The sequence below is a fragment of the Aulostomus chinensis genome, chromosome 23, assembly GCF_037954235.1.
Source record: "Aulostomus chinensis isolate RoL2024-O1b breed Wild chromosome 23, RoL_Achi_v1.0, whole genome shotgun sequence".
NCBI lineage: Eukaryota > Metazoa > Chordata > Actinopteri > Syngnathiformes > Aulostomidae > Aulostomus > Aulostomus chinensis.
This window is the reverse complement of record NC_141342.1, coordinates 3,509,509-3,530,655: the sequence shown is the minus strand read 5'-3', so window position 1 is coordinate 3,530,655 and position 21,147 is coordinate 3,509,509. Positions and strand designations below refer to the sequence as shown.

The 21,147-nt window shown below is 42.1% G+C and overlaps 2 protein-coding genes across 2 annotated transcripts; one reads left to right on the top strand and one right to left on the bottom strand.

Annotated features, from left to right (window-relative positions):
- Positions 1-679: 679 nt before the first annotated feature.
- On the bottom strand, positions 680-7,605 carry nt5m (5',3'-nucleotidase, mitochondrial). The gene is made up of 5 exons (XM_086195144.1): positions 6,892-7,605; positions 5,329-5,429; positions 4,283-4,343; positions 4,088-4,202; positions 680-2,345 (listed from the first exon to the last, which is right to left on the bottom strand). The coding sequence occupies exons 1-5, from the start codon at positions 7,153-7,155 to the stop codon at positions 2,206-2,208; spliced, it is 681 nt and encodes a 226-aa protein (XP_086051270.1). The 5' UTR covers positions 7,156-7,605; the 3' UTR covers positions 680-2,205.
- A 947-nt stretch (positions 7,606-8,552) lies between these two features.
- Positions 8,553-20,897, top strand: cops3 (COP9 signalosome subunit 3). Its single transcript, XM_086194918.1, has 12 exons — positions 8,553-8,742; positions 9,627-9,756; positions 12,445-12,557; positions 13,436-13,485; positions 13,919-14,011; positions 15,067-15,246; positions 15,392-15,532; positions 15,824-15,997; positions 17,186-17,272; positions 18,461-18,574; positions 18,669-18,749; positions 20,081-20,897. The coding sequence occupies exons 1-12, from the start codon at positions 8,688-8,690 to the stop codon at positions 20,132-20,134; spliced, it is 1,272 nt and encodes a 423-aa protein (XP_086051044.1). The 5' UTR covers positions 8,553-8,687; the 3' UTR covers positions 20,135-20,897.
- Positions 20,898-21,147: the final 250 nt, after the last annotated feature.

The window sequence follows — 21,147 nt, the reverse complement described above, 5'->3', positions numbered from 1 at the left end:
GGTGGCAGCTTCAGGCTCAGGGGGGGGGGCTTCTATTCAGCAGGGACATGGAAGATGGTCAGAGTTGATGGGAAGACGGATGGAGCCAAATAAGGGCAATCCTGAAAGAAAATCTGTTGGAGACTGCAAAAGACTTGAGACTGGGGCAGAGGTTCACCTTCCAGCAGGACAACGACCCTGAACACAAAGCCAGGACTACAATGGAATGATTGACAACAAAACATGTTCACGTGTTAGAACGGCCCAGTCAAAGTCCAGACCTAAATCCAATCAAGAACCTGTGGTAAGAGATCTAAACACTGCCGTTCACAAATGCTCTCCATCTAATCGAACTCAGCTGTTTATGCTGTAAATGTCAGTCTTGAGATGCACAAAGCAGGTAGCAACATCCGCCAAAAGACTTGCAGCTGTAATTGCAGCAAAAGGTGGTTCCACAAAGTATTGACTCGGGGGGGGGGGGGGGGCTGAATAATTTGGAACACCGCACTTTTCAGTTTCTTTATTTGTTAAAAAAAATTATAATTTTCTTTGAACTTCACAATTGTGTGCCACTTTGTGTTGATCTTTCACATAAAATTCCAATAATTGTTTGTGGTCGTAACCTGACAAAATGGGGAGAAGTTCAAGGGGTGCGAATACTTTTGTACACCTTTGAAGGAAAGACCTGTACGATGGCTAATTGCCTCTCACAATTCCTTTAATTAAATCCAACTGAACTCAGCACAACAACAGAGCACTGAGCTCCACGTGCTTCTAAAAATATCCAGCATCTACCGTTTTACTCCCGAGGGGCACATTGGAAGCTGCAGGCTTAATTATCAAAAATCCACCAGAAATAACAAACATTCAAAATCATGACACATAAGAATGCAAATCCTGACCATGTTCAGAACCTTGCCATAATGCAGACGTAGTGAGAGGAAATGTGGTTCCTGTGACTCAACAGTCATAAAATGAGGGTTTATTTTAAGTCATCTTGTTGGTCGTTACAGTCCTTGAAATCACAAACCACCATTCGGAAGCCTGTGCTTCAATCAAGATGTTGGTTTATTAAAAATCAAACACATGGGAGGACCTGAAAGCTACAGAGGACATCAGCTCCTGCCACGTCCGTCTTCTGAGGTATCGCAGAATTTACATTTTGTCATGGCGGTGTGCAGTCACAAAATTGATTGAGATTTAACAAAAATGAATAAAAATAGGATTTTCGACGTTGTATGAACGTTTAAAAAAAAAATAAAGCAATTAAAAACCAAAGGGTAGCAAATTCAAACATCTTTCATGTTGAGATTTCTTTTCAGTTCGATTCTGATTAACATCTTTTTGCCTCTCTTAATTTTGCAGATATATTCAGTGCATATTTACAAGGAGTGTCATTCAACATGCATGTATGTGCAATTCTATGTCTGCATTCTCATTTGCTAAATAATGCAGCTTAACCGTGAAACAGAGGGCTCAAGTAAAAAAAAAAAAAAGCACCAATAGAAGAATATCAGCTTTTCAAAAAAATATGTGTGCGATAAACGTGAGTTTTTCGTGACAGCTGTGTTCAGTGACCCAGGACAGAAAACATTTCGTCAAACATCACAAAAACGGATATATAATGATTGGTGAGAGTTCTTAATACATGAGGCTCAGTATTGCACGTTCTCCCAAGCGGAGTGAACTTGTGCAGACCATGTTTGAGGTTTCCAGTGTGCAGGGGAGTGATGCTGTGAGTGAGTCCAGTGACTCATTAATGCACGACAGTGCTGCGACCTCCTGACACCACAGATCGTCAGCTCCTGCGGCTCCAACGTGAAGTCTGTTTCAACTCGAATGGACATATTTGCGCTTTAGAAGTCATATGGTGAGACATGGCGCTGCAGACATCGGGCTCTGTCTGCCCTCACAAACTTGAAATCATGTAATGTGTTTTGTTGTCGCAGTCAAAACCTGTTTCATGCTCAGTGTCACAGTGCCCCCATGTGGTCAGACAAGGAGGCACTCATCTCCTAACAGAAAGCTTTACAAAAAACCCATTTCCTTCAAATGTTGTTTATGGCTGCTCCCCCCTCAATACCTTCCCTTCTGAATCTGAATCCTCCGTGAGACAGCACTCCCTGTGAGCCTTGGCACCCAGCGATGAAGCAATATTTTGTGGTGGCAGAGACCCATAAACAACCTGGACCTCAGGATGCCATGGTTCATAGTTGAAGGAGCACCTCACTGTCTTTTGCTGTCCAGGATGGACTTCCAGTCGTCCCCCCAAGACAGCAGGCGTCTCTGAGCGGGGTCGGTGGAAAGGTGCTTATTGTGGCAGGCGGTGAACAAGATGTGCTCCCAGGTTGGTTTAGGTTCCACACCTGATCAAAGGACACAACAAACAACGCTCAGGTTACTGTGTGGCGCCTATCAGCCAGACGCTAACAGTCCACGTACTGCAGCAGATGCCTATTAGCATGCAAATGAGGTGTCTGAGAACACCCACATGCTGTTCCACAAGCAGCACCATTTTCCTGTGATTTCTACTTTTTGATGACATCATTACTTTTCTGTCATTCAGAGATGAATCTCTCCTCGTTCTAACAGATCAAAACTATCTCCACTGTGATCGGGGCTTGAGCTGTTGGCATGTTAGCTGTTCACCAATGTTGCAGTCATCTGATCCTAAAGATGTGTCGGCAGCGTGTAAAGTAGAGCAGAGCCAACGCTGAAGTTACCAAGCTTCCACTCCTCCATGTACAATGTTGACAGTGGAGCTCTGACTGCTCAGCGTCTGCATCAGGGATTGGAGGTGCTGGACGACGGACACCAATTCTCACATCACTCAGATTTCGTGCTCTCATCAATGCTGATCAGAGCCAGAACCACTACATGTCTACTGCAGGGTTATTTGACCTCAGACTGAATGCCGATTAAAGCTGTTCCCACTACAGGGAAAATAACCTGGAAGAGTAAGCAGGTGTTTTCTTCAGCCAGTGAGAAAAGACAAGGGTACCAATTCACATCTTTGTAGTCTCTCAGGGCAGGGCTGGGCAGGGTTGCTGGTTGTGCAGCTCTGGAGAAGGCATCATGGCTGCAACAGTCCCTGTCGATTGGTAACCAGCAGAATCCTTTAATGCTACGTGGACAGCAGTGGTTTTTCCTGTGGGCATCTTCAGTGTTGCTGACTGAGAGATTGCATTTCTCCAAACGTTGGTTGTAGCTCAACTTTTTGAAGCTGTTTTCTGGGGACCGAAGCCCTGCAGTTAAAACATCACCCCAAATCAAATCTAGGAGAGAACTAAAGTTTTTGCAAAAGGGCCAGATTTGGTGTGAAGTTAGCCTGTACCATCGCTGAGGTGGACCAGTGCAGAACTTTTTCTGCATCAAGATGCACACTTCAAACTGCCCAGAAGACCTAAAAGCACCACTACCATCAGCTCAAGCCCCAGGTCAGGTGACCCTGATGGTGCACCACACTGTGGTGTGTGACACCTCAAGGGAGCACAAAATGACTTCAGCTTTCTCCAATCTGCTCCACACCTCCAAGACAAGAACTGACAAACCAGGTAAGCAGTGGCCTGCAATCCTAAAACTGGGGGACGTTCATCTACGTACAGATCGGCCTCAAGTTATGACAGATCAGTGACAGGATCTCTGGATAGCATTCATGTAGCTGGAACCTGAAAAAAGCGTTCACATCAGTGACTACAGGAAGTAAGCCTAATGGAAGGAACCGCATTTGTTTTGTGCGTGTGTCTGTGTTGCCTTCACATGATACACAGCAACATGACCATCAAGCGCCATCAAGTGGACACAGGGATTGATATTTGCACCTCAGCATCAGTCTGCTGTTTCCCGTAAAACCCGGTAATTATTAAGTTTCACCTCTCTCTCTCTCGCCACACCCTGTGACATGCACATGGGGAGGGGGGGGCTTCAGCTTTAACTGGGGCCTGAGCACCGAATTGTCAGACGCTGCTCATTTGCCAAAAGACAAAGTATTCGCTGTCTGACTGCTTAGAGTACAGAAGGTGCAAATATGGAGTAAATCTCAATGAAAGTAAAATGACAATGAGCAGGCGTTTTGAATTTTTTGACGTAGAGATACACTGAGACTCACCCAGGATGTCGGGCTTGTCATCGATGAGGATGTCTCCGCTGATCACCGTCTTGTCTGTAGTCAGGATGACCTGCTCCAGGAAGTCGTGACCCAAGTGCTTTTCCACCCAAGCATACTGGAACACACAAACACAGGGAGAGAGATTCAAGGAAAAAGTCACAGTTCGCCAAGGGGAAAGATTATTGATCCACCTACCTTTTCATATGGGCAATGTTTGTAATGTTCTATAGGGCTGGTACAAATAAAGACGTCTGTGCTGCGGAAAGAAAATGAAACAAGGAATGGAAAAATGCAAGAACATGAAAACGAACATTTTGGTATAGCAGCTGGTGGTCCCTGACACACAATGAATCGGAAAAAGTCATTTTTTCATTCCTATGAGTTGTTTTAAGAGATTATTCCACAGAGGTGATGCCAATCTCTTCAAATAATCTCCTTTTACCACAGATTACGCACGCGCTTCATTAGCACAGCAGGCTCATAACCAAAGTGTTACAACAGGATTATATTAGAAAATGATCCTGACACATACAGAACGGCGTCTAGGAGACGAGCCTGAGAACTTTCACATGCTCTCACTTGTTTTAAATGCCCACAAATGTTCTGGAAAATGTTCCCCAAAAGGCACAATTCACCAGTGTGTGATCAGAAAACAGATCCCAAGGACCAGTGCTTCTCCGTGTTAAAGCAAAGACATTCTATTGGTGCACTTGCTCTTTGAAAATGAAGCTACAGCCCAAAGGATTGATGCTGAAACAGCCCGCAGGAAAAAAAAAAAGCTAAAAAACGAGAATTCGCTTTCAGATTTGGACAACAGGAGTAGAAGTATAAAGGGTTTAGATTCAGTTTTTACTTTTGTGTGAGTTGCCGTTTATGTTTTTCATTCCTGATAATGCCATGTTACTGGATATAAACTTGTGGTTTCTCAAAAATGCTGTGCGAAATGACAAATTAAAAACTCTTGAAATTTCAACCCACCCCTATTTACTCTGAGGGTCCCTACAAATCTGAAGTCATCGTATAAAAGTAAAGGAGATAAAATAAGTCAACTGATCTCAAGGAGGTCAGGCAGAGGCACTGACTGATTTTTCAAGGAAGGACATGTTTGATTTCATCAAATTGATTTTTTTTAATGCACGAGTCTTTTCATTCTCAAATATACTGTGGCAGACGTTGTTTGTGAATATTCAGATTGAGAGGGTTTGTGTTCCAGACCACTGACGTGCATTTGCAGAACCTACTTCTCCATCGCAGCCATCTCTTTGACCGCCTCCACTCCGCCTGGCAGGGGCTCCAGCTCTATGAAGAAGTCCTTGGACTCCCAGATACTAATGGCTTTCCCCTGGAGGCAAAACACACACGGACGTACATGGGTCTTATTATCAGCAGGGTACAGGGATCAGGTGTGTGTGTAGGCGTGCATCCACGTGAGAGAGAATGCAGCATGTGCTTTTAACAAGGAGAGCCAACTAAAGCCACCTGTGTTTGAGTGGCAGTCTGACAATTGGTCATAATTATGTAACACAGCTGGCTACATTATCTTGTCTTGCTGCATCATCAGAACAACTTTGGCTGTATTCAAGTGCAGTTTTCAGATACACGTTGCAGTCTAATCAGGTACTGTCTCCATTCAACCATGAGTTGTGTCTACACTCTGTTAATAACTTAGCTGGTTATTCAAGTAGCGTGTCAACCAAAAGATGATTGCCTTTCTTTTAAATTTTATGGTATGTTGGTTTAGAACGAGTCCTTTATGTCTGCTTATGGAGCCAGCAATGTTTCATCTCCTGCAGCCCAGAACGGAGTGGTAACAGCTCTTGTATTTCTTTTGTCATGTTGTTGATAGGGGCCCGGTCATGAAGAACTTTTTCGGTGCTTGTGCACATGTATTTAGGGCTCTTGTGTATTTACTAAAACACAAGCTTCATAATCCACCCATCCATCCATCCATTTTAGGGAGAGAACCCACGCAGGCACAGGGAGAACATGCAGACTCCACACAGAGAGACCCCGTGCTCCAGCCAGGGCTCCACCCACAACCTTCTTACTGGGAGGCCACAGTGCTGACCACTGCACCACCGTGCCATCAAGCTGTATAATAATAATAATAAAAATAATAATAATTATATAAAGCCCAGTCATTCTGAAGTGGGCTGGTTTGGCTTGTAGTCCTATGAGCCCTTCAGATTTGTAGCCCTGAGCCCAGAGTATTTTATGTTTAATGTCTGAAATTATTCTGTTTCCCTCTCTGTTTTGTTTCTTCACGTCGTCTTTTCTTTCCTCGTCACAATTCTAATGAAACACCAACAGACGGACACAAATTCCACACACGTGTTGTCATGCTCGGCAAAATACACCGGTTTTTCAATCGCCAACCCTCATACAAATATGACATCAGTAAAAGTAGAAACATAAAGAAAAAAGAAAGTCGTATAAAGTTCATGTGCTTCAAAGTACATCTGACGCCACAGGTGGTGTAAATGGTGTAATAATAGCTCAGTACTTGCTTTGTTTTGTTGACATATGAGAGTCAAATGTGTTTTCAGGGGGAATTACATGTTCCTCTTAAATCTGAATCTACTCTGGAGCTGAGCCATCATCTTAATTCCATCTCCGCCATGATTTTGGGAATACAATTTTACATTTTTAATCCCAAGTCATATTTCATTTATTTTTGTTAAAGTAACGTAAAATGAACACAGGAAAGTAACACTATTTAATTTAAAAAAAAAAAGTCAAATATGTCACACTTTTTTAGTAACTTGCCCAACCCTTTTGACAAGACATCTCTCCACGTCACTTACACACAGGTCACTCCTGATCCGGCCGTACTGCGTGGACACCCAGAACCCTCTCCTGTCATCCAGGGTGATGAATGGCTCCTCCGGGTACCTGGCACGGTACTTCTTCAAGAACCCTCCCTCGAAGTCTGCCAGGACCCCGTCCATGTCTACCAGAACCCGCAGTCTCTTCGAGGAGGACATGTTCACACAAATCCTCTTAAACGGATCACGGAAGAAGGTTCTCCTTCCTCCAAGGAGACGGGTGGTGGCGGACAACAACAACATTGTTGACCCTTGGCTCGAGCGGTACTACGACTTAGTGTTCTCAATCTCTGATATAAGTGGAAAAACTCTGCATGGGAGTCGAAAATGTTCATACTCTGTCGTTTTTTTCTCTCTCGTCGCAGTTTGGTGAAGTTATGTGTCACTTAAGTTTATCATCCTGTGCAGCGCCCTGCTAGTCGTTGAATGCTAAGTCTGGGTGGCTAATTTTAGCTCAGAGGGTAGGTCAAATGTGACATGCTAGCAGCGTTCGCGTCGCATGTCAGTGTGCATTAACTCTCCGCCAACCACCCACAGCCGTTCTTGCCCACACAGCATCATTGATAACTGCTGGTGGGGTTGCGTGAGCTGAAGCGACACGTTAGAGGGCTGGTGGTGCAGTGTACCGAAAAGATCAGGAGCAGAGGAAGGAAGTTGCCTCGGTCAAACCGCACTGCTGCGTCCTGCTCGGTACAAAGATGGTTGGAATAACGAGATGCTTCACTATTCCGTTTTCTTCAGCGTTCTGTACGAACTATACGATTCGTAGATTTGTCCAGTTTTTTTTTTTTCAGGACCAGGGACAACAGATGGAAATAAGCCTTCGTTTACATGACTGCTGTCATGGTCAATTACTGGCACTGTCCCTAAATCTAAATTTAAATCTATTTTTAGTTTAATTCTAATTTTATGTTGATTACCAAATAGTTTTCGAGCCCTTTTTATAGTGTGGATTAGTAATGATAAAAAAAAAAAAAGTTACTCTCAGGTGTTTATTTATCATTCGCTTTAACTATGATGGACCATTTTGGTAAAACGTTTGATTTTTGAAGGATCCATGCGTAGCAGAACCAAGTGAAATGTGATAAAATACATGGCATGTCTTTCTATGTTTTATTATTATTATTATGAAAAGTTTATTTACAATATAAATAGAATATATATATAAATAAATAAAAAACTATTTGCTATCTTGACTGAAAATGAACTAGTTTGTTTTTTACATTTGTCACCAATACACAGTTGCATTTATTGTGTGTGTGTGTGTATTCATTTAAAATCGTTGTTTTACTTGTTCATGAAACTGTTTTTAACACAACAAATGAATGAACATCAGTGTAGGCTAAAAAGTCAGTTAGGTGCTCTTAGTTTTTGAACATCTTTGGAGAAAACTCAACGCATTGGACGTAAGTTCCTGTGTTTCTTAAAGGGGGAGCTTTGAGAGCTGGCATTACGTCGCCAAATAGACGACTGCGGTTATTTACAACAAAGACAGGACACTCAGTAAGTTCAGTAAATAAAGATACTATAATGACAACCGACACTACTGAATCTCAAGAGCAAGCACATAGTGTGAGTGTGTGCGTGCGTGTGTGTGGCCCCTTAAAAATCTGTTGGTTCCAAACTCTCGTTGCGGTCTGCTCAGTTCGTCGGCTCTCGCGACAGCTTCAACTCAGTGGCGGCTGTGTGGCCCCCTGTCTCAGTCCGGACGGAGTTGTTTCTGACGTTTGAATGAAAACCAGTGCGAATTACCTCCACTTGGGACCCAGGAAATAATGGCTTCAGCCTTGGAGCAGTTTGTGAACAATGTGCGGCAGCTCTCCGCTCAAGGTAGGGCTGTTAAACTCATTCGAATGGGAGGCACTAGCTTGTTAGCTTATACATGCTACCCAATGCTTTGCCGATAGCTAAGCAGCCAAACTGGTTAGAGCTCCCTTTTTGCCTTATCATGTAAACATACCGCAAAAATCACTTTCTCAGGCACCGAGTTTTCTATAAAGTGTCATCAGAGGACGCATAAGTCCACATGAACGCCGAGGATGATGGTGGACTGTGTAGGTCATCCAGCAAAATATCAAAATCATACTTTTTCTTTTTGAGCTAGAAAATAATTTCTGGGCACAGTCTACCGGTTGTCCCGCCCTGGCCCCACGTGATTGGCTGGTGAGCTGAAATAACGAATGTTATTGGTTTAAAGTCATCTGTCAATCCTCCTCGCATTACCTCTCCTGCAAGGCCTTGACAGGACACTTGACCGGGCGATTTATATTGAAACAGTGAGCCACAGCACGATGGTTCTAGAGAATTATTTAAATTAGTTTCATCTCTAGATTTGTGAAAAAGAGCCTGCGGGCAGTTGCGGGCTAGTACAGAGACATGTTACTGTTAATTTGAACAGTTAAACACCGCAGAAAGCATGTTTAGCATGCTTGAAAGTGTTGCCGTCTCCTCCCATGTGTTTCTCTTTAAGTTAATATCGTTATTAATTAACAATAGCTATTATGTGCTTGAAACTTCCCAACGCTAAATGTCATTAGTACACTGATTTTAAATGAAGAATAAAACCTACTTACAAATAGCCAGTTTTTACCCCAAAATATAATCCAACTTATATTTTAATTTAAATGCCTTTGCACATTTTTATATAATAGATCTGAAGGATGTATAACAGGATTCAAATCATTTATTTATCTGCTACTGTGTCCCCCCCACAGGCCAGATGACTCAGCTGTGTGAGTTGATCAACAAGAGTGGAGAGTTGCTGGCCAAAAATCTGTCCCACCTGGACACGGTGCTGGGGGCCTTGGACATCCAGGAGCACTCCCTGGGCGTGCTGGCTGTGCTGTAAGTATCCACGTTCACTTTAACTTCATCCCCATGTCTGCAGCACCAAAGTCACTGACTCTGCCGCTGCCGTGTGGATGTCATTATCATTCCTTTACTAGACTGTTGATCTTTGCTCCATTTCGTTCTCATTTGAAGGTTTGATTGTGCTTGTAGTGGGGATTAGGTTAGAGGTGGTTGAGTTTAAGAGTTTGGTTGTTAAAGAGGACCTATTAAAGTAGTTCTTCACTCCCAAAAAGTGTGTTTTGCCTTTCAAGTACTCTCGGATAGGTGTCTTGAACTCAACCCTGCATTACTGCTTTGTGACTCTAGAATACAGAAAGAGCCAGCCGCACATATTTAACTTGAAGTTAATGGAGACTGATGACTAACAACAGCTAAACTGCCAAAAAATGTTGGTCAACAAACTCTCCAGGGCATCATCCAGTATAACCCATATCTTGTTTATGCAACCATTCACTCAGTAATCCACAAACACTTCACTTAGAGCTACAAATAAAGATATAAATAATACCACAACACAATATCAAAGCAGAGGTGTTCTGTGCTGAGTTGGTGTCTGTGGGTCTCTCTTTGTTTCAATCTACATACACATGGCTGGCTCTGTCTCCATTCTGGATCCAAAGAAGTGATCCAGGAGGGAAATAAATGTTTTTGGGAGCTCTAGCCACCTATTTGTGAGTACTTGGATGACACACTGTACTTTTGGGGTGAAGTGTCGCTTTTTGTGAGTTTTCAGCTCTATACTATTGAGGGACTGTACTGGAGTTGCTTTTTATTTGGTTGTTGGCTACAGTAGCTTCTGTGTCTTAAAAAGCCCATTTTCATCTGTATGGCCAACAACCAGAAGTCTGAGGGGCAGCATTCCTGTACTTGGGCCTGCTGTGTTCAGAGACAGTGACTATCGATACATGTTTGACAGTTTTCCTTTCATTTTAACGTTTATATGGACAGATACAAAACTGCTGAGCAGTTAAACAGTGCGTGCATCACAGCATTTTTAGCTGCTGCAAACTTCTGATAGCCGTTCCGAGAAGAGTCTTTAAGATAACAAACACAAACCATAATTAGGTCCTGAACCGGTCACACCATTCCACATAGAGCCTGAGGACTCCGGCCGTGTAGTGAATAAGGTTGGTAGAGACCAACCTGGAAAAACCCCATTGGAAACAGACTGTTTAGAGCTGTCTGATGTCTTTTATGTATGCTCAACTCATTTTTGGGAACTCAAGCCACATTTATATGTGAAAATCCAACAGTGCAATCTTATGTATATCGAAGAAAATATGACAAAGCATAAAAGGCCCCTTTAACAAGGAAGGATTTTATAAACAATTAACAAATGATCCAGTATTTGCACATTTAAGGGGTTACAATTTGCTCCTTGTAAGCATTTTATAATCTATAAAGGTTGCCTTTTTGCATGCTGAGTAGTGATTTTAATGTCATATGTTTTAACATACTGAAAAACACAAAAACTGTATTTCTCTTTATTTTCAAAATATCTGGAAAATTTGTTTCGCCACCCTAAACAGCAGCGATGACCTCAGGAGAAGATACTTGAGCAAACAAGATACTGGATATTTTACTTTAAAAAAAAAAAAAAGCTTAAACGAGAGGTAGTCTCTAATGGATGTAATGTAATGGGCTGATTACTCCTTCACCAAGGTTTTCTGGTGGTTTTGTGTAATCCTGCTGCAGACACAAACAAACAAACCAACAGACTTGGTGAAAATGTAGGGCATTGCACAGCCCAACATTTTAGAATGGCAAGCTATTATTTTTCTGTTATTAGGAAATCATTTAGTTGCTTTCTTCATGCCAACTGGAGAAAGTCGATGTTTTGATTGACTGTTAAATTTTTTGGACCCTAAGGGGATGCACATACCACTGCACATAGAAATTACCTGAAAATTAAACCCTTGAATTATGTGCACGCACTTTCACATTCCTCATGTGAAAGTGCGTGCATCAGTAGTTGAACCTGAAAAAACTGTGTACTTACTAGTGATGAACCATCTTGATTTACTGGGCTGTTCTTGTTCTCTCTCTCTCTCTCTCTCTCTCTCTCTCTCTCTCTCTCTCTCTCTCTCTCTCTCTCTCTCTCTCTCTCTCTCTCTCTCTCTCTCTCTACAAATGCATGAAATGTATGTACACATTTATACAGATGTTTATGCATGCATTAAACAACAGACAAATAAAGCAGGCAGTAACACTCCTGTTAAATACATTTAGAGTTCAAGATTTTGCATTTTATTGAATTAAATAAATTGTGTTAAATAAATAAATTGAGTGTGTGTTCAGTGCTGGGCTGGTCAGGAGGGCGGTTTTTCCTGCTTACTGAAAAGAAAGAAGAGACTTTGGGTGCAGGGTGGGACTTGTATCAGTTGTCTTTTCTCACAAATCCAAACGCTCTTCCTCTGGAGGAAGAAGGACAGTAAGGTATACTCTCGTCATGACTGCTTGCATATGGTGAGAAAGATGCTTAGAGGATGGAATGAGACGGATGTTACCGTCATTCTGTAGTTTTCTTTAGTTAATATGTATATAAAAGCCTATGTCATAGCTCTGAATGAAGGACTTCCCTTATTTTATTGACATATTTTCATGAATGTCAGGAGTCTCGTTAACATCTCCTAGTATTGCTGATGCTGCAGGCTTTTGCTCACCCTCACTCTTTCGTTCCAGATTCGTGAAGTTCTCCATGCCTAACATCCCTGACTTTGAGACGCTGTTTTCCCAAGTCCAACTCTTCATCAGTACCTGCAATGGGGAGCACATTAGATATGCAACAGACACTTGTAAGTCTTGACTTCTCCATCGCAAAGATTTAGGAAGTAGATGTATAGCACAACCTGTTGATCAACACTCCTTGGATCCTATTTAAGCGCTCTATGGTGCCAGGCCAATGGTGGATGGCGCTATGTACGTGCTGTACAGCATTGGGGTGTGTTCAGCCTCATTTTGGTATTAAGAGGGCATGTAATCCATGCAAACCATGGCGTACAGCACAAAGAGGCAGTCAGTAGGAACCTAAATATTCATAGGTGTGTGTGGGGTGTGACATCAATCAAACCAATTAGAGTGCCTCGTCATTCCCTTTAAAGCCCAGGTTGAGCCAGGACGTGGCGTTTTGCTATTTCAACGCCACACACATTGCTTGTCATCTGAAGAAACAGGCCTCCTCGTGCGCCAGGTGAAGGAGCGAACATGTCACATACCACACTGCAGTGCCTTGCATCTGCTTGTCTGATTAATGACCTTTGAAATAAGAAGCCCTTCACAAACAACTTAACCCACTGACCAAAGACCAGCCTCTTCTTGGTCTATGGCACCAGTTTTTCTGGTGTCCTTAAACATCAGTGCGTCATGGTTGTACCAGACCACGCCTCATTAACGTTATTCAGCACCTGCTGACACAGGTAATGCACAAGTTCATTTGCTAGTTAAAGGGCGAGGGCGCTTGGCGTGAAAATGTCATTCGCACCAGTTTGAAACTAGCAATGAAGCTTGCGCCCGACTGAACACCAGCTTCAGTGCACACTGTTCAATGGTGACACCTCTGAACATCAAGCAGTATTGTATATTATGATGATTGAATCTGGTCAGGACTATATTTCATACACACACAACTTGAAAAAAAACATTTTTATGTTATTATTTCTGTTTCTTCTGACAGTTGCTGGTCTCTGCCACCAGTTGACAAATGCCCTCGTAGAGCGGAAACAGGTAACACTAAAATTCTGACTAATCCTGACGGGAATTGTTTAACCAGGTGTCACAACAGAACTTATACTCATTATAATTAGGGAGGAGCTTCTCTCCACCACTTATCCTGTGTGTAAAAACAATATGGTACACTACTTATTAACAGTATACTGTTTTTTGGTTTATGTTTATCAATATTTAATACATATTTATGTTCTTTTACAACTTCTATCATCATTCAGTTTAGTTATTGAATTTCCCTTGGCTGTAGTTAACCTTATTACTGTAAATCTTTCCAAACAGATCCTCAACAGCAGCATGTTTTCTTTACCTTCCATCATCTAAGTTTTTAATTGCATTATAAAGTGAGCCACTGGCCGAGGCCATTTTGTTTGTGTATCTAAGGCTTCCACAGCAGCAGAGGATCATTGCTGTCTTTTTCTCTCTTTGGCAGCCATTGAGAGGTGTTGTCATCCTAAAACAGGCAATAGACAAAATGCAGATGAACACAAACCAACTTACCTCAGTTCATGCAGACCTGTGTCAGGTAAGTCACCGGCCTCCTTTATGATCCCCATGCCTGAGTTCCCTAAAGGGGAATTTGATAGACAACTATATTTTCAGCCATAGTGTTGATATAGTTTAGAGTGTTGGTTTGAAGTGAAAGCCAAAAAGTGTACTTTCCCTTTCAAGAACTCACAAATGTGAAATGTGCTTCAGAAAAAGAATTTTCCATGTTGCAAATGTGGATTGTAGAGCGTGGAATAGGAGCAAATTAGACAGGATGAATCTAGTGTCTGGCCTGACGCCCGGTCACAGAGCCGAGATGTTAAGAAACTGTTGCACTAATAAGTGTGTAGTTGTGTCCATATTATTTATTCCTGAATATTCTATGTTCACGTGTTGTCTTTCATGGGTCAGTAATATTAGGCTCTGAAGAGTACCGGAGCAGCAGACCACATAACATGGTTCAACTAGAGATGCTTCAAATGCAGTGTTAAGAGCAGAACTTGTCATTCACATTATAAAAGGTTTGATTTGTGTATTAAAGTCAGATTACATGAATATTTCTTCAAGATTAGTTAGCATTTGAATAAAGCTCTTTACCCCTGGGGACTGAAGGAGGCTGAAAGCTGACAAACACACCAGCAGGTACCAAAATAACAGCTCATCTTTAGCTGGTAAATGATAACATGAATGTAAAACAATCCAAGGATAAGGTGAGTGAGAACAGATGGGCTATGGGCTGTAAATGCCACTACACCAGGAGAGCTGGCGAGACATAGCCCTGCCAGGCTCTGAGCTGGAGGAACGGTGTGATACTGCGTGGAGCAGCTGAGTGAAGGAGCCTCTTTGCAGCACACTAGAGTCACAAAGGAATGCAGCAGGCAAAATAAACCTCTCTGTGAGATCAGAACACTTATTTATGAGTGGTTAAAGGGCAAAATACACTTTTTGGGGGCAAGTATTGCTTTAAATGATTAAAACAGAATTGTTCTACCTGTGAAAAGGAAGGTTTTTGTCAGCACTGTCACAAGATGTGCTTGTAAGAGTCAATTTCCAGCTCAATGCTGTCAGTCACTTTTTCCTTGTCCTCTGCAGCTGTGCTTGTTAGCGAAGTGCTTCAAGCCTGCCCTGCCCTTCTTGGAGCTGGACATGATGGACATCTGTAAGGAGAACGGAGCCTACGACGCAAAGCACTTTTTATGTTACTACTACTATGGTGGCATGATCTACACGGGCCTCAAAAACTTCGATAGAGCACTGTATTTTTATGAACAGGTACTTTGCCATGCTTCATTGGGCCTATAAACTAACAACAGCAACTTCTTTTACTACTACTAAACTACAAACTAAGCTATTTTCATTTTGACCCTGAATGAACATGTTACAAGATGACCACACGTGTGTTGTTGTGTCCCTTCAGGCAATAACCACTCCAGCCATGGCAGTGAGCCACATCATGTTGGAAGCCTATAAAAAATACATCCTGGTCTCACTCATTCTCCACGGCAAAGTGCAGCAGCTGCCCAAATACACCTCACAAATAGTAGGGAGGTTCATCAAGGTAAGAGTCAACTGCCTAGCTTTAAACTGAAGTCCTAAACTGTTCAGGGACAGTCCCTTCACTTGAGTTTTTCTTAGAAATAAAAGTACACGCAAGAAGTATGTGTTGTCATAAATAACAGCAATCTGAAGTTTCTGAAAAACAGGATTAGATGAGATGTATTCATCAGCGGAGTTGCTGGTCCTGTTGGTGTGTACACGTTGTGGCCGCCAGTAAAGATTTCTACGGTCTGTCTTTGTTATTAATTAGTTTTGTGTCCTTCTCCTCTCCTCCTCTTCCTGCTCTCCTCAGCCCCTGAGCAACGTCTACCACGAGCTAGCTCAGGTTTACACCACCAACAACCCGGCTGAACTGCGCAGCCTGGTCAACAAACACAGCGAGACCTTCACACGAGACAACAACACAGGCCTGGTCAAACAATGCCTTTCCTCACTCTACAAGAAAAACATCCAGCGGCTAACAAAGGTGGGTGGGTGCGTGTGTGTGTGTGTGTGTGTGTGTGTGTGTGATACGAAGACAGACCAGATGCCTTGACAAATAAGACTGTGTTAAACAATCTGTACCACCTAATGGTGCTCCAGTCGATCCGTCACTGAACCTGATCAGCCAACGTCGGCTACAAGTAATTTGATCTTCCCTCTCTAAGGGGTGATCAAATCACAGAACACGCATGTGACAATTTCTCTCTGTGCTGTGAAAATTGCGTTTGCGGTTTGGAATGGTTTATCGTCGTATCTGAAAGGGAAATCCCTCACGGAAGAATGAGAAGAAAGGCATTTAACGCCACAAACTTAATCGGACAGTTGAAGGTTGGTCATGTTATGAGTATGCTGAGAGCTAGCAGCAAATAAGAGGGGCAGCGGAACAGCTGAGCAGCTCCAGTGGCACCCAGCCATCAGTGGTGGAGACGCTTCAACAGCAGCAACCAAAAGAAATCTTAACCAAGACAATGGATTTATCTGGATCACCAACCGCTGCTGAAGAAGATGAGGGCTTCAGACGACTTGTGTTTTTTTATGGATACGCACTAAACTCTTCCAGGGCGTAAATATGCCTGCCACAGTGAACTGTGGAGAGCCGTGAGAAGGGCAGCAAGCAGCCTCATGGAGTTTGATGGTACCAGTATTTCCAGTGTGGGAATTTGAAAGAAGCATTGAAGGCTGACTGACTTGAAACAATATACTGGATAGTCTTAAGTTGTTGTAGATTTTCTGTAGTTTTATCGTTTGATTAGATTGATAAAGGCCCTGTTTTCCTTCTGTCTTTTGGAATTTGTTGGCTTTTTTCAAAGAATTCATCAGGAAAACCATCTTTATCAACTTTAATCTGTTCTTAAACATTAACCAAGCCTATGCAGCTCAGAGAGAGCGGTGGTGGTGCTGCGGTGCCTGCCATTTGATAAATACTTCTCTATAATGATACTTCCTCAACTTTAAATTTTCGTACTTATTACTTTAATATTAAAAGCAGTGGTAAAGATATGAGAATGAATGAGTCATGTGACTCGATAAAGAGAAATCTTCAAAGAAACCCTGTGATAAGCATAGGTGTTGGCAAGTATGGCATTCAGTGTGCTGATCAGGGACCCCTTAGTACCTACGATGGAGGTCACAGTGACTCTTACATATCTGGTTTTGTGTTGTGTCTCTGCAGACCTTCCTGACGCTCTCTTTGCAAGACATGGCGAGTCGAGTGCAGCTGTCAGGCCCCCAGGAAGCAGAGAAATACGTCTTACACATGGTGAGCTGAGTGTGGGCAGGCCTCCAAACTCATTTTTTCCTCCTGAACGCTGATCTCATTTAGTTGTACACCAATTAATTAGGCCGATTTATGTTGTTTTTGAGATTTGGCGTTGGCCAAAGCCTGAGCTCATGAGACCGATTAAGAAAAAAGATTGTCTGCAACTGAATGTATTTATCTATTTCATTAATAATTTGGCTAAGATAACCATGTATACTCCCCAGAGAGTTCGAAAACGTGATTTCGGTTGATTATTTTTTCCCCTTAAAAAATACCGGTTGGTTTTGTATTTTATATCGCTTGAAAGCCTGATTAGTTACTTGTAAGGATCATGCATTCATGGAATGAGCAACTCAGCTGAATGTGTGGGTATTACCTCAAAAATATTTACTAAAATCCCCTTTAATTCACTGGTGGAGTTATTTCGTTCCCTACCTGTGCTGGGCGAGTTTTTTTACCAGGTGAATGAGGCAAATTGCAGGGTATTTTGGCAAATTTTGGGGGGCATTTAGCTGGTTTGCTCATTGCATGAATGCACGATCCTTAAGAAGTTGTACCTCATTGTAAGGGTTACTAATCAGGCTTTCCAGTAAAGTAAGATACGATAGCAATTGGTATCATTAAAGGGGAAAAATAATCGACTGAAATGATTTTTCCGAAATTTCTTTTGGGAGTATAGATTAGATTGTAACGCGCATTGAATAATTCAATTATACTTGACTGTTTTTGTTTGTTTTTATTCACTTCGGTAAGAGGTTCATCAATTTTGTTTCTCATTCTTCTTCTTCTTCTTCTTATTGAATTGTTGTATTTCATCAAAAAACAAAATCGGCATCAAAATGGCATTATCTGCGTCATCAGCTGACAAGTTGTCCAAATATGGGCATCGGCCATTCAGGAACCCATATCAGTTGAGCACCAACCTCATACATGGACCCTAACCCTAAAAATGAAGTGACAATGTACATTGTTTGCTGTGGGTATAAAGGAATGCTTTAAAGAATACTTTTTCAGTTTTAGTAATTATGGGATGATAAAGGCTCGATAGTGTAGATTGGTTTATGTCCTTACTGAACCTCGACGAGAAAAACTGCCCAAGATACCATGTAAAAGTTACCGACAAACTGTTTAATGGTCAGTGTTAGTTTAGTTAGTTTTACCCTGATAACACAACGTGTGTCCACACAGATTGAAGACGGTGAGATCTACGCTAGCATTAACCAAAAGGATGGCATGGTCTGCTTCCACGACAACCCGGAAAAATACAACAACCCAGCAATGCTCCACAAAATTGACCAAGAGGTGCTTTTGCATGAGCTCTTTTATGCTTCTCACGTATGAATCCATCCCTGGGGGATCTCAAATGTCTGACTTGTGTCAATTTTTCTTCTTTCAGATGTTGAAATGTATAGAGCTGGATGAAAAACTAAAGTCAATGGATCAAGAAATCACAGTAAACCCACAGTTTGTGCAGAAGGTGTGGCAATATTCAACAGCACTGAATAGGAATCATTGTTCTTGCACGTGAATGTCCAATATAAATATTTAACTCTTTATGTTCGGAACAACAAAGGTTAATACTAAATATGTATTTATGCTACAGAGGGCTACACAGGTTGTAGATAAAACTCACATTTACATGAAACAGAATACACTTATTAGAGCGTATGCAACTATTCATAGACAGGATTCCCATAAAATACGCAGTGTAAGTTTTCCTGGAACGGCAAAATGAGCTTTAAGGAGCTTTTTGAAAGTATTAACAGACTGTAGAGTATCTTTAGGGTGTCAGTGTGGAATGTGAATGTTAGGTTTGGATAAAGTACAACAGTATTGTCTGGAGTAAGACATACTGACAAAATATTATAGATAAAACATGAGAGTTGTGACCAGTGATGCACTGAGTAACGGGCATATGAGGGTAAGTCTTGGTGGGCCATCCAGCAAAATCCAGTTTTTGCTCATAACTGTGCCTCTGTTGCGTACAGCACATGCATGTTCCAGGCCTGCCAGTAACAACCACATGAGTTGATGTGTGTTTCATGCTCCAGGCCAGTTGTTCACAAACTTTTTGTAGTCCTGCGCCCTCAGAAACATTCAATCTCCTGTTGTGTAGCACCTCCACCGCCACAGATGGTGCTAGCAGCGCCAGTCACTAGGCTAGCACCACTAACATTAATGCTAGCTCTGTCAGACATGGGACTGGAAACCCTGGAGCAGATGGTCTCAGCAGTTTGGACTCTTATCTTCAGCTGTTGCCCCGCGTCCTCTGCCAGGTGCTGCCGTCCATGAGTGTGATGCAGGATCACTTCAACTGCGTATCCATACAGAAGCAAGTTAGGCAACATAGGGCGCATTTCCACCGGCTCACCTCGGCTCAGGTCGGCTACTTAGTGGCTACTTAAGTGTTTCTCTAACCCAGGAGGACATGGAAACTGGACATCCCCAGAAGATGATTGGCTGGTACTGGCTGGACAACATGAAACAGTATTTTATTTGTGGAAGATTTTTTTTAGAGGATAGTACAGATTTTAGCCCAGACTGAACTGTGCATACCTCAGTTTGGGAATGAAGGCTCTTTGCCAGTGTACCTCTGGCTGGCTGTTTTCCCTTCCTGTACGTTATAATCCAAACGGAAGTAGAAGTTTATTGACTGTATGATGCGGATATGTTTTTTTTTCCCCAGCAAATGTATTCATAAATAAATTTTAAATGCACTTTTTTGAGAACAAGCCCAGATCCATTCCAAGGTGTTCATGGATGTGCAGAAGGAACCTAACGTGGTAAAAAATTTTATTTTTTTTTCAGAGTATGGGATCGCAGGAGGATGACGTTGGTAGCAAAACATCAAGTTATTCCTGAGGGGCCTTGGACAGGGAGAGAACGCTGCAGCCTCCCCAACACATTCTTCCTGGGATGAGTTGGATTTTTTTTTTTTTTTAAAGAGGAAAACAATTATTCTATCGCCTAAGGACATTGGTAAAGGAAAATTTCATTGCGTGGAATGATAAATTTGGTTATTCTTTCTTCACAGTGTCTTTAAGGATAACAAATGATCCTTACAGAAAAGGAAAAAAAAGGTTTTGTCAGTGTTTTATTTATCGATGTTCAGGGTGGAGCAACACTGATACATTAACAGAAAAACACAATAATAAAAACTGGACTTATTTGTTCCAAACTTATGTGTGAATAATCTCACTGTTTGTTTTGGTTCCGCTGCATGATGGCTGTAACACGAGGGTATTACATTTGAGGTAATACGTCTATGGCTGGCAAGGAAAAAAAAAAAATCTGAATATATTCTACATTTGTAAAGACTGCAATGATCGTTTCCCTCTCACTCCTTTTTGGTTAGAATGTAGATATCATCAATAGCAGTTCTGTACACACCAACATGCCCTTGACCAAACTCGGCGCAATAGAGGACTTGATCACAATCTGTTGCACTGTTTTTGTTTTTTGTTTGCTTTTTTAGGTCTGATCCACTAGAGGTCGCTAGAGCACTATACAGAAAACCGTTTTGACAGCTTGTTATTACAAGAGGTGAAGTACAGATGAAACCAAACTGTCATGTTATTTGGGAGCTTTGCGATTGTGGATCTGTTATAATAAATTGTTTAAGAATATATCACTGCTTTTTTTTTTTTTTCCTTCCCTTTTTCTCTGACAAGCTCCCCACCCGGCCATGTGGTTCTACGTGTTGGGTGGAATGGGTCTGAATGGCTTTCCAGTCTTGAATGTGTCGTTCTTGATTGATACGATGATTTACGCTTTAGCCAATAAGCGTCCTCTCACGGGCGGATGTAGAATGCAGGAAAATTACACCAATCACGATGCTTCATCCGCTTCCTAGGGGCGGGGAGTGTTGACGACCC

Coding starts and splice junctions, on each gene's coding strand:
- cops3 (XM_086194918.1), top strand. CDS start 8,688: ATGGCTTCAGCCTTGGAGCAGTTTGTGAACAATGTGCGGCAGCTCTCC. Junction 9,757..12,444: donor CTGGGCGTGCTGGCTGTGCT/GTAAGTATCCAC, acceptor CTTTCGTTCCAG/ATTCGTGAAGTTCTCCATGC. Junction 13,486..13,918: donor CCCTCGTAGAGCGGAAACAG/GTAACACTAAAA, acceptor TCTCTTTGGCAG/CCATTGAGAGGTGTTGTCAT.
- nt5m (XM_086195144.1), bottom strand. CDS start 7,155: ATGTTGTTGTTGTCCGCCACCACCCGTCTCCTTGGAGGAAGGAGAACC. Junction 4,344..5,328: donor GAGATGGCTGCGATGGAGAA/GTAGGTTCTGCA, acceptor TTCTTTCCGCAG/CACAGACGTCTTTATTTGTA. Junction 2,346..4,087: donor TGACAAGCCCGACATCCTGG/GTGAGTCTCAGT, acceptor TCCTTTGATCAG/GTGTGGAACCTAAACCAACC.